Raw genomic sequence first — 12,860 nt, 5'->3', positions numbered from 1 at the left:
ACGTGTACAGAAGTAAACCTCATCGAACTTGTGCTGGTTCGATTGTCCCGCGCCGAAACTGTCGTCGCAGGTGAATCCTTGTCTCGTGATCCTAACTCTCATCGCATAATCCCATACGATATACTATTAACTGCACTATAATAATCGACATACACGTATGATTCGTACAAAAACAGACAATTTTTCTCTGTTCGACAGATCTGTTGATCGACATGCTTGGAGTATTGGCCAGTTACAGTATAACGGTGAAGGAGTTAAAACTTTTATTCGGTGCTATGAAAGCTGTAAAAGGAAAATGGGTAAGGCTCTTTCTAAGAATAAAGGGAAAAAACGAAAAAAGAAAGAAAGAAAGGGAAACTTAACTTGGAGAAGAAACTTTCTTGTGGTCCATCAAGAAAAGAGCATGAAACTTTGAATTGTTAATCGAAGCTTCCAGAGTTTAAGCTTTGTTCGATTATTTCTTAATTGCAAGTGTTGTAGTTAGAGTTTCAAAGAAATTTTTGCTGATACGTCGTGTGTCATTTGTGCTTGTATTGAAAACAGTCGATTGGTTGCCAAAGAACACGTGGCATTGTCGGTGTGTTTTTTCAACACTGATAAAATTAGCTGCAATGCTGTTTAAACCGTGGGGCTCCGAATCAAGATTGGACAAGGTTTAAATTCTTAATTTTCAAAACTTCTTTTCCGAAATTCTTAATTTTTCATTCATGATTTTTCGAATTAATATATAGCGAAATGTAAACAAACACACGTGGGTATAATCAATTTCAAAAAATAGTTTCACGCTCAGCGGTCAGTGACTGTAATCACTTTTAACCAGTTAACTGAATAATTGGACAAGGTTTAAATTGTTAATTTTGAAAAAAATTTTTTAAAATTCTCAAGTTTTCATTCATGATATTTCAAATTAGTATATAGCGAAATGTAAACAAACACACGTGGGAATAATCAATTTCAAAAAATAGTTTCGCACTCAGCGACGAGTGACTATACTCATTTTCGACCAGTCAGCTGAATAATTCTCTTTCATTTTTAGTTAAAAATAAGTAAAAATTAGAACCAATTATTTCACTTTGTTTCAACATTTCATTCGTGATACAGGAAAAATGGTGCAATTAAAAATGAACAATTCTTAATCAAATAAACCGTTGTATTCTAAGAATCGATGGACAAGTGACGAGTTAACTCTTCTCCGGTTAAAAAGTTACTGTACAGTGACTGCTCCATATTGACTAACTATTTACAATTACCTTTAATAGTGTAATTACACTTAATTACGAAAGAGTTAACAATTCTCAAAAAAAAGTCTCAAAATTCTCAAAATAACATAGAACTTCATATCCCCCAATTTTTCTTTTCTTCTCTACAACACTTGTCGGGTGCAATTCACGACTAACAAACACTAATTACACGTCGTCACTTATGCCACAGCCACGACATTCGGCGAAACTGTTGAACGTTCTCCGTCAGATGCCACAACGGAACGGGCCAGACGTGTTTTTCAGTTTCCCCGGTAGAAAAGGATCGGTAAGTCGATTTCCAACCCTTCTCCTCGACCGGATATCCCTGTTACGACCCCGTCCAAGATGCCGTTCGATCCTGAACTCTATTAAACTTTCGATAAGTAAAATTCTCCTTGTTTCACGGGAACTTCCACCACCCCAACCCAGTTTAATCCGTCGAATCGAATGACGTATTGATTGCTCGGGCAGGGCCGAGAGGGGCTCTTTACGGCTGGAGAATTATCGAAATTATTGGAACCGCTTAAAACTCGATCAAGGTTAAGCGTATTCTTTCGATGCGTGAAATATTGCACATCTGTGTGCGGGAATTTGCAACATTTTCAGCTGATCTGCATCCAGGCGGAATATTTGGAGAATTTCACTGCGTAAAATTGTGCGGTTGGCTCTTTTCGTATTTTTATTTCGAATAACTTTTGGGGGGATTTAGGTTACTTTACATAGATGGTTGGAATTTTAAATTGTGGAACTTGGAAATTGGGAGGGAAAGATATGGCAAAGTTTTTGGAAGATTTTTGATTGTACTCTACTTTTTTTCTGGGTTTTAGAAACTGTGTTATAATTATAGTATCGTTGGTTTGCTGAAAGAGTGACATTTTGAGATATTTGCAAAGAATAAATCTCCAAAATCACTAATTCTGAGATATTTGCAAGAGTAACTCTAAAAGTAAACGTATTTAAAATAAACGAAAGTAAAATAAAACCTATTCTAATCGAAAAGAGTATCGCTAAAATTCAAATTAAAATTATACTATTTAACAAAGACAATGTCACAGTTCGAAATGCGGCTGCTTTAACCCTTTCTTCAGAGACCCCTCAAAACCCAAAGACTACTAAAACCGAAAAATTTTTAAAAATGGAAAAAATTTGTCATTAATTTTTTCCACTGCAAAATATTTCAAATTGATTCCCTGAAAAATTTCCCTTTGTAAATTGCATCACTCTTCCAGCAAACCCTGCGATATATCTCTGTTGAAGAAAAAACTTGGGTGTTTCACTTAAGAAATATGAAATCTCCACTACGTAGAGTGTCAAATTTTCACCAAATCTCGATAAGAAAATACGACGAATGGTTGCTTTCAGAGTGAAGTAAAACCTGTTCGAGTAACACGTCTCGAAGTAGAGACGTTCGAACAAATTGCCTCGACATTAGAAAATACATCTCATTTCAGCATCGACATGGCAGCTATCCGTTTCACGATCCGGTAAGAAAACGACGAGAAGGACGCGTAAAACGCGGTACTTTTACCGGGAAATCCATCGAAACAGATGTCTTCCGCTGCAGGAGACGTTTCGTAGCTATTCAATGAGTTCTCTCGTTCGGAGACAGAAACTTTCTCTATGACAGAGAGAACGTTAACGGAAAAGAAGTTTCCCGTTCGCTGCAACTGTTTCGAGCGTTCACTTTAATGTACAACTTTGAAAGAGTACAAGTCAAAGGGGGAAATGTCCGTTCGCGAAGTTCAAGCAAAGTTTCCGACGCGTGCGACGCTAGTCAAAATAATCAGAAAGGTGTTACGTGTATGGCGAACGTTTTCCACAATTTCTATTTCAACTTTGTCATATAGAAAACTACTTGAACGAGACAGCAAGTGTTTTTTTCTTTTTTTGAATTCACGTAATTTCGGAGAATAGCAAGTTTTTGTTGTAACAAGTGAAACAAGTATTCTAACGAGCGTATATATTGACATTCGGTGAAATAATAAATTTTGGGTAATTTATTATAACTTTTTGTATCGATGCAAATAATTGTTGATAATTTTGAAGTTTCAGTGTGATATTAGGTTGTCACGAAGTAACAATAATACGGTGATAATTCCTGAATATTTCTTAACCCCAAATCCTGTTCCTATTTCTTATTCCACATTTGTTAAGCTAGGAAATAAAAAGAATTAACCCTTTGGGCACTGAGTTTCAACATAAAAATAAGCCTGAACTTTCTTGTTCATTTCAAGGCACTGTATATTTTATTTAACTAAATCTAAGTTGCTCTTCCAGCAAACCGATGATATATCTCTCTTAAATAAAAAATTCAGTGTCTTTTTTTTTTCGAATATAAAATCTCCGATTTTCAAGTTTCTTCGATAGGAAAATAAGACCGATGCTTCCTTTCCAAATTCCTATTTAAGAATTTCGATAAATAATCGACAAACAGTGATAATAACGGTAATATAACACATCGCAGTCCTCAAAGGGTTAAATACGCTATATGTATATCTGCGATATCATTCTCATCATAATTGAAATTCAACTGGAGATTATTAATCAGTGGTTTTCACCGTGACCTCCTCAGGCAATCCTCCTGCCGCCGCTCGCGAAGTGGCCGCACGAGAATGGATTCACGTTCACCACGTGGTTCCGTCTGGACCCCATCAACTCGGTTAATATCGAACGAGAAAAGCCGTACCTCTACTGGTAAGTGCTCTTACATCAAGCACACTTGCGAGAACACTCTCTTGAATCGAAGTGGCCAGCTACCTTCAACAGTCGTTTACGTTACTGACCTTCGAGTGCTAGTTAAGAGAAGAGAAACAGAGAAAAAAGGGAGAGGAAAATGTATGGTCGGTGGAAGAAATATAGCGCATTCGTGAATTAAACGCGGTGTGTCCAACTCTCTGCCCGTGGGCTGCCCGCGAGCGCAGGAGATCGCAAACTTTTAACATCGTTATAAAATTTTTAGCGATATTTTTCGTGACTCGATTAGAGAAGAGAAACATAGAGGAAAAAGAAGAAAATGTATAGTCGGTGGAAGAAATATAGCACACTCGTGAATTAAACCTACAAATGGCTACACAGTTTGATCTAAAGCAGGTGTGTCCAACTCGTTGCCCACGGGCTGCCCGCGAGATCGCAAACTTTTAACATCGTTGTGCAATTTTTAGTAATATTTTTCGTGACTCGATTAGAGAAGAGAAACATAGAGAAAAAAGAGGAAAATGTATAGTCGGTGGAAGAAATATAGCACACTCGTGAATTAAACCTACAAATGGCTACACAGTTCGATCTAAAGCAGGTGTGTCCAACTCGTTGCCCGCGGGCTGCCCGCGAGCCCACAAACTTTTAATTTTCAACATTTCGATTGCGCTCTAATAAAAAATATAAAAAAATGAAATAAATTTTGTTAATTACACGCATTAACTGTATCATACATTTCGTACACGGCCCGAGGCGATTTCTCCTCGCGCAACGAGGCCCGTGCGGGCCAAAATATTAGACACACACGGCCCGAACGCTCTCATCTCAGATCCTACACGAAGGGGTGAAAAATGTATCCGTCGAATTCCTTCGATTCCGTTGCGATCGAATTTGATTAAAACGCAGTTCCGTTGTAGTTCAAGCGAGGGAAAAAAGGTGGAATCCTATTGGAGCGCCACATCGCGCAGCAATTTGATCGCGTTCCTTCGCGCGGAAACAATTCGATTTCCATACAGTCGGCAACCGTTGTTCCCATTTACAAAATACATCGCTGCTTCGACGGATAGGGGATGAAATAGAGAGGCAAAGCTTCGGACCAAAGAGAGAGAGAGTGTGGCGTACAAAGAGGCGCGCGAACGCGCGGAGAGAGAGAAATATAAAAGTTGAATCGTTGATGAATTTTTCAACATGTTAGAGCTCGCGCGATCTTCTTCAACTGGTTCTCGTTTTTCGATCATTTGCGTGAAAATCGCGTTGTTTCTTTTGTTCTCGCAGTTTCAAAACCAGCAAAGGAGTTGGCTACTCGGCGCATTTCGTCGGCAACTGCTTGGTCCTCACGTCCATGAAAGTGAAGGGCAAGGGCTTCCAGCATTGTGTCAAATACGAGTTTCAACCGCGAAAGGTGCGCATTTCATCTGGACAATTTTTGTAAATTATTATTATTATTATTGAGAGAGTATTTTTTCGACGTTTTGTAAGCATTGGAGCTGTCTTAATTAGGATGGGGAAGGCACTGATAATGATGAGCACTATGCTTTCTCCATAGGAACACAGTTTGCATCAAAAATTCTTAATAACGATAATTGTGCTCTGAGCTGTGAACGCCTTAAATTTTTGAGTGTTGGAAAATTTCGTTTTCGTTTTTTTTAACATTATTTTTGCGTTAGTATGAGTTGCGTCTGTTGGCTCAGAGCCAATCTACTAACTTATCCGTCTATGTTATTATCTACTACTTGAATGTTGGACAATTCCGTCTCGAGAAAGATGCATTTAAAGATTTTCAAGATCTGCTTGAGGCGTTGCTTTGGGTCATTCGAACTCTCGTAACTCTTGCAATTGAACTAATTTCGAAAAGTTGCCTGACAGACGTATTTTTCAGGCTGTAAGGAATACAAAAATGCAGAAAAGAAGTATATTAATTTTTTTTTAACTAGAATAACACCCCTTTAAGACTAAGAAAACCATAGTAAAGGGGTTAAAAACAGCTGACAAATTTACCTTAGATTGTTTAATCGTGGAAAAATAGCGTCACTGTTAGAACTTTAAAGTTCTTCTGTCCGTTTAATTTATACACTGGATGGAAGAATATTTTTTTAGCGAAAGAATGACCTGAATGAAAATTTCATGGCATAGATAGAAAATCACCTTTCGCTCGTAAGAGATAATTTTATTCTTAATCTAGAATAAAGTTTCTCTGTTCTTGTGCTTGAATATATACATATTCCATTCGGCAGATGTAAATTTGCATTGAAAATTGATCTCGTATGGCATAATAATACAAGCTCAACGGACAATTTGTCCGGGACGATTTCAACATGGCAATTAACGTTTATTTTCACAGTGGTATATGATCGCCGTAGTGTACATATATAATAGGTGGACGAAGAGTGAAATTAAATGTTTGGTCAACGGTCAATTGGCTTCGAGCACAGAAATGGCGTGGTTCGTTTCGACAAACGATGTAAGTGGATTTACACATTCCCTATTTCGATTATTAATTCACTCGTTTAGCGAGAGTAATTCGAATAACATTGCACTTCGAACGGTTGGAATATTTGAAAAATTGACACGTTTCGAACGTTCTTTGCAGCCGTTCGACAAGTGTCACATCGGGGCTACACCGGAACTGGATGAGGAGCGCGTGTTTTGCGGACAAATGAGCGCGATTTATCTGTTCAGCGAGGCTCTCACGACGCATCAGATATGCGCTATGCATAGACTGGGGCCTGGATATAAGGTAAGGGTGATCGAAGTTCGGGTGAAGACACAACCGAATCCTGAGGTTTCTTGGAAAATTTTTGCTGGAAAAACTGAGGAGTATATTAAAATCAGAGACTTTCAAAAATTATGAAATTTTTTAGAATATTAGAGACCTCGAATAATTGTCAAATTTTCGCCTGAAAAATTCAAGAGGACCTATATAAAAATTAGAGGCCTCGAAAAATTAGTTATTACAATTACCAAAAATTCCTAATTTTGAGAGACAATACTGTTGCAAAGATTAAAAATTAAGGAAACCTTTTAAAATTGCTAATTTTTTAGAAAAATAGAGAAAAAGGGGGGAAAAACTTAAGAATTGGACAAATTCCCAATATTCTTCTAAAATTAATGAATAATTCGAAAAAACACATTCCCAACGTTCCCCTAAAATGAATAAACAAAAATTCGAAAAAACAAATTCCCAACATTCTCCTTAAAAATTAACGAAAAACATTCCCCCGAAAATCTGAAATTCCAAATGTTCTTTCGCCTTCCATTTCTCCTAATTTCGACCGCCAGCCCCGCACACGGTCTCGAATTCACGCCGACCTGTTACATATTCAACAGCACGTGTCCCTTTTCACGCCTGTTCACAGAGTCAGTTTCGTTTTGACAACGAGTGTTACCTGAATCTGCCTGACAATCACAAAAGGGTGAGTGATGAGCCGGAGCTCACGAGCATGGTGGACCAAAGTATGCAAACTGTAAGCATTTTTATTTTCTTTTTTCCCCGTTTACATTTGATTTGCACATATGTTTAATCACTCTGTTACTGCGTTCGAGTTCGTCAGAGGTAATTACCGCCCCGTCGAATAATATCGACCATCACACTACGAATATACCATTATTCCCAGAACATCACGTTTCATTGGACGTTACTGCGATGCATAACGTTTGTATTCATCGTTTCAGTGGATCTCTGCTTTGTTTGTGACAAACCTTTTCTCTTTTTCTTTCTCTCTTCCTTTCTATACCTACACTGTACTCGTTCTTGTACGAGCCAACACTACTTTTCGTTTTGCCTGTGACGCTTTCTCGTCGATGTAGATACTTAGATAGCAGTATCTGAGATTTAAAGGGGTGCAGCAACCCTGAGACGTCTAAATACAGGTAAACTTTGGGAATTTTTTTCGAAGGTAACTACCGAACGAAAAGATTCCATTTTTTTTTCGAGGATATGAATGCGGACTTCAGCTTCCTTCTGCAATTTTTTGAAAGTAAAAATGTTACAAAATGGAGGAGTTATTGCGAAACGTCGTCTGGTAGAACATTGATCGCTGGTCGCCGTTGCTGGTAAGGATTGGAACGTCTGCAATAAAAAATTCTTTCTGATTCATATATAAAAATGTATCATCTATACTGTAGCTTACGATCTTTTCGATATCTCAATTATTGAATTTTTTAGAAATGTTTAAAGTTGATTTTTTTGGTAAAAAGAGGTTCTTCCTCTTTGAACTGCCACCATTTCTATAATAATTGAAATTTTCGAAAAATTTTAAGCTACATTGTAGATAATACATTTTTATTTATAACACAACGAGAAATTTTTTATTTCAGACATTCTAATTCTTGTCAACAATGGCGGACAGCAGTCGATGTTCTAGCAGCAGAACAGGTTTCGCAATTAATCAGTAACTCCTCCATTTTGCAAAATTTTTATTTCTAAAAATTGGAGAGGAAAGCTGAAAGCTACATTTATATCGTACGAAAAAATTGAAATTTTCCATTCAGTAGTTCCCTATGAAAAAAAATTCCCAAATTTTACCTATTTTCAGACGTCTCTGTGTGATCTACCCCTTAATTTGCAAAGTAGTTTAGTATGTTTAATAATTTTATTGTGGTGTGTATAAACGTGTTTAAATAATTTCATTGTGGTGTTCGTATTTCACACGTAGCAAAATATTTTTTCTCGTAATACACAGTGTGTTGTGTCTATCGTAATTTGTATAGTATTGTTAGCAATGGACGCTGCTGCGACCGATGGGTAACCTGAGTTTGGAAAACGTGTTAAATCTGTTTTTGGACCGTTTCCCCGGAGATTTACCAGTCTTTTTTTTCTTTTTTTTTTTAACTAAAATCACGTTCAATTTCATTTGTGATTTGTCGCACGATGTATTCGTTTTAATATGTAGCCATCGTTTTGAATAGTCATGAATAAACTTTGCAAGTTTACCCTTCTCTACAGTCTTATATATATATTTATACTTTGAATGTCAAAAAAAAAATGTGTCTAAAACATTCTACAGATATTTATATGCAATTAAATTTGGTAAACTTTCAGTGATTAATTATGACTTACGGTTGCGAAATGATCTTAATTGATGGAGTCACGTGAACGACTAAAACATACTAACGACGCCATTTTGTAGGTGCTTTACGATGGTAAGCTGTCGAATGCGATTGTGTTCATGTACAACCCGGTAGCTACGGATTCTCAACTCTGCCTGCAAAGCGCACCGAAAGGCAACGTCTCCTATTTTGTACATACGCCACACGCCCTTATGCTGCAGGTAGGATATCGAATATATCGCACTTCATTCAGAAATTAATGGAACGCTCGGTAAATTAGGTGTGAAGCAATAATTGATAATACAACAAGGTCATTTGGGGGGGGATTTGTGTAAAAAGTATCTTATTAATTTTCAAGATTGGCAAGTTTTTTGGTAACTTAGGAAAATTTGTGAATTTGACTGGTACCATTTTGGTACCGAAATGAAAAAATGGCAATTTTCTTCGTATCTCAAAAAATTCACGAACTTAGATGGTGTCACTTTAGTGCTAAAATGAAAGATTGGCAATTTTCTTGTATTTCAAGAAAATTTGTGAATATAGCTGGTACCATTTTGGTACCAAAATGAAAAAATGGCAATTTTCTTGAAAAGTTAAAAAAATTCACCAACTTAGATGGTGTCATTTTAACACCAAGATGAAAGATTGGCAATTTTCTTCTATCTCGAGAAAATTTGGAAATATGACTGGTACCATTTTAGCACCGAAATGAAAGATTGGCAATTTTCTTCGTATCTCAATAAAACCCACGAATTTAGCTGATATCATTTTAGCACAGAAATGAAAGATTAGCAATTTTCTTCTATCTCGAAAAAATTTGGAAATATGACTGGTACCATTTTAGCACCGAAATGAAAAAGTTGCAACTTCGCGTTTCAAAAAAATCCACGAATTTATCTGGCACCATTTTGGCACCAAAATGAAAACCTGACAATTTTCAACGTACCTAAAAAATTTAACTCGTACCATTCTGGCACCAGAATGAAACCCCGACAATTTTCAACGTACCTAAAAAAGACCACGAATTTAACTCGTACCATTTTGCCACGAGAATGAAATATCTCAAAAAATTCCCAAATTTAACTGACACCACTTGCACCACCAAAATGAAAAACTGTCACCCTTCTACGTATCCTCCCCCAAAAAAGAAATCCACGAATTCAACAATCACTTGCACCACCAAAATGAAAAAAAAGAAACCCCACAATCTCTCCCCGAGCGTTCCAATTTTTCTGCAACCGAGTGCGGGGAACATCGGTGCAGAAAAGTACTTGGAGAAGCAGCAGCGATCGAACATTTTACTGTCTATTTGTAGGAGGTAAAAGCTGTCATCACGCATTCCATTCATAGCACGTTAAACTCGATTGGCGGCATTCAAGTGTTGTTCCCTTTGTTCTCGCAACTAGATATGCCTTACGATTGCATAGCGCCGAACGATGTTAAACGTGATCCAACGTTATGGTAAATATACGCGTCGTGGAAAACAATCCAACCTCTGTTTTCGGTAAAACGAGACGACGGTTCCTGTGTCATGTTTATGCACGAGTTTCTATTTCCAGTTCGAAACTTTTGGGGTTTATCTGCGATCTGGTGGAGAGTTCGCAAACTGTGCAACAGCACATGGTGCAAAATCGTGGATTTTTGGTGATCAGCTACATGTTGCAGAGAGCTAGCAGAGACCATCTAACCACCGAAGTTCTCGCCTCGTTCTTGGAGCTCACTAAACACCTGGTCACGTGTCTCAGCGCGAACAGCGACTTGTTGTTGAAACAGGTATCGATTTAGTCATTAGTTTGCCCCCTCGTTACAGATCTAGAGTTAAGCTAGAGTTAAGCGTAATTAGCGTTGACGTAAACCTTGGATGGACAAAGGTAGAGATCGAATTCTCGACGACGATCGCGGAAGTGGTAGACTTTCCGTGATAAGAATGTGACAGACTAGTTTTGCACGAAAGTAGTAGAAATTCGAGATCGTATGTCTACACTTCCGTTCGTTAGTTTTGGGGGCAGCTAGTATGTTTTCGCAGAAAATATTACATTTCAAGTTAAATTTCGAAATTCCAGACTGAAAAATTTTTTTTTTAAATTTGAACAACTTTCTAATCACTGCTTAAATTTGTGTCCTGATACTTACGAATGGAAGTGTACATATCATAAAAGTATTTCTACTACATACATGTGTATCAGTTGTTAAAAATTTTAAAAAAGTTAAGTTAAGGTAATTCATGTTTAAATGCAAGTAGCAATTATTTGACAATTTGGTGATTAAACGAGAGTGACCTAAGTACAAAATCTATAAAAAATTCATTCACAAAAAAAATTTTTGTAAAATACGTAGTATCGGGGGGGGCCTCCGTCCTCAAATAGGAAACCTCGAAAGGAGAATACAGAGGGCGTTGTTGGCGTAGCGCGCCAAGCTTCGGCTTGCCAAACTCGAGGTCCCGGGTTCGATTCCTCGTTTGGTCCCTCAAAATTTCTTCGTCGATTTCTACAAATATTTTCTCAAAAATTCTAAATATCTCGAAAAAAGAAACATTCCTAATCACCCTAAAAATTTTCAAATAAAACAAAAGACGTAAAATGAATTACTTTAACTACCATATTTATAAGAGTTCAATATAGATCCTAAGTTAACCAAAGTATTACCACTAACAACCTGTACGAGACATAGTTAATCGTGTAATTAGAGAACCACCATTAGGTAAAATTAGGGTTTGTATCTCCACAAACTAGTATACATTCGACCTCCCCCTAGCAAGAACCACCACTGTGAAACATTCTGAATAGCGAGACTCCCTTAAAAAAAAAATTCGTATGTCACCCTTGCATTTATGTTACCTCCCTTCGTCCCCTATTATTCCCCCTTTCACGTTCCATCCACTATACAGTATACAATAGCATGAGCGAAAGAACTATTAAAACGCAGTTCTATCTATACTTCCGTACGATATCTGTTTGCATTAAGCTTGTCGTATAAAGAAAAAAAGAAGAAATGACTGCTCGTAGATGCTCTGAATGTAATATGCTATTTATAATGTACGTGTACGTACACATGTGTATATATATGTATAAATAATCCATTTAACGATGCATTTACAAACCTCACGCATGTATTATATACTTTTTCTCATGATACGACGTTATGTTACTCGAATCTTTGGTCGCATGCAATCTACCGACTTTTAGGCTTCCTGATTTCATAATATGGCTACGCAACAATGTTTCTTTCCTTTTTCTTCTTTCTTTCATTCACACTGAATTCGCTTTCCATACGAGAAATTTTCTACTGTTTCTATTATTCCTTTTCATTTTTGCAACGCTGAAGAAATATTCTTCCCTTGTGCTGTCTGACCGATCTATTTTCAGTTTTCTGTTATTCGAAACGATGCTACGAGCGCGTACCACAAGGATAGATACCCTGTTTTTATTGAATACCTGTGATAATGTTTAACTCGCTTCGTATTTCTACTCGAGGATGCCTCTATCGCCTTTCGAGAAAGCTGTTTTATTTTCGTTTTCATTCTTTATTGCGCACACTGTCAAATATTGGGACATCCTTTTTCTCGCGACGAGCGGCTAAATCATGGAAGAAAGGAAGATCACCGTTTGCAATATTTGTGTCGAATAATGTACAGTTTGGAAAAGAGATGTGGAGTAAAAAAGAATGCGACGTCTGTGTGATTTTTCGAAAATTGTCTCAATATTGTCGTCGGAGCTACAAAAATTCTCAGTATTGATTTATTCAGTTGCATGAATGTTTCACACGAACTCTCTCTCTACTCCTCTCAGTCTGTAATACTTTTCTGACGATTGTCGTGAATTTGTTACGACGAATTTCTTTTCATTCGCACAATTTCTTCCCTCCTGTTCTATTTTT

General features: G+C 37.2%; 1 protein-coding gene across 1 annotated transcript in view; it reads left to right on the top strand.

Moving 5' to 3' along the window:
- Window positions 1–12,860, top strand: part of LOC108571475 (neurobeachin) — a 664,931-nt gene that overhangs the window by 521,711 nt on the left and 130,360 nt on the right. The window contains exons 5-15 of the mRNA XM_017933530.1: window positions 1–70; window positions 199–299; window positions 1,432–1,527; window positions 3,814–3,935; window positions 5,211–5,337; window positions 6,277–6,396; window positions 6,526–6,672; window positions 7,292–7,399; window positions 9,065–9,205; window positions 10,300–10,445; window positions 10,544–10,757. Coding sequence (XP_017789019.1) covers window positions 1–70; window positions 199–299; window positions 1,432–1,527; window positions 3,814–3,935; window positions 5,211–5,337; window positions 6,277–6,396; window positions 6,526–6,672; window positions 7,292–7,399; window positions 9,065–9,205; window positions 10,300–10,445; window positions 10,544–10,757 — 1,392 coding nt within the window. The remainder of the gene's footprint in view (window positions 71–198; window positions 300–1,431; window positions 1,528–3,813; window positions 3,936–5,210; window positions 5,338–6,276; window positions 6,397–6,525; window positions 6,673–7,291; window positions 7,400–9,064; window positions 9,206–10,299; window positions 10,446–10,543; window positions 10,758–12,860) is intronic.

Source organism: Habropoda laboriosa, unplaced genomic scaffold (genome assembly GCF_001263275.1).
Source record: "Habropoda laboriosa isolate 0110345459 unplaced genomic scaffold, ASM126327v1 scaffold40, whole genome shotgun sequence".
In the NCBI taxonomy this organism is placed as follows: Eukaryota; Metazoa; Arthropoda; class Insecta; order Hymenoptera; family Apidae; genus Habropoda; species Habropoda laboriosa.
Note: the sequence above shows the minus strand (reverse complement) of the source record. Positions and strands in the feature narration are given on the sequence as shown.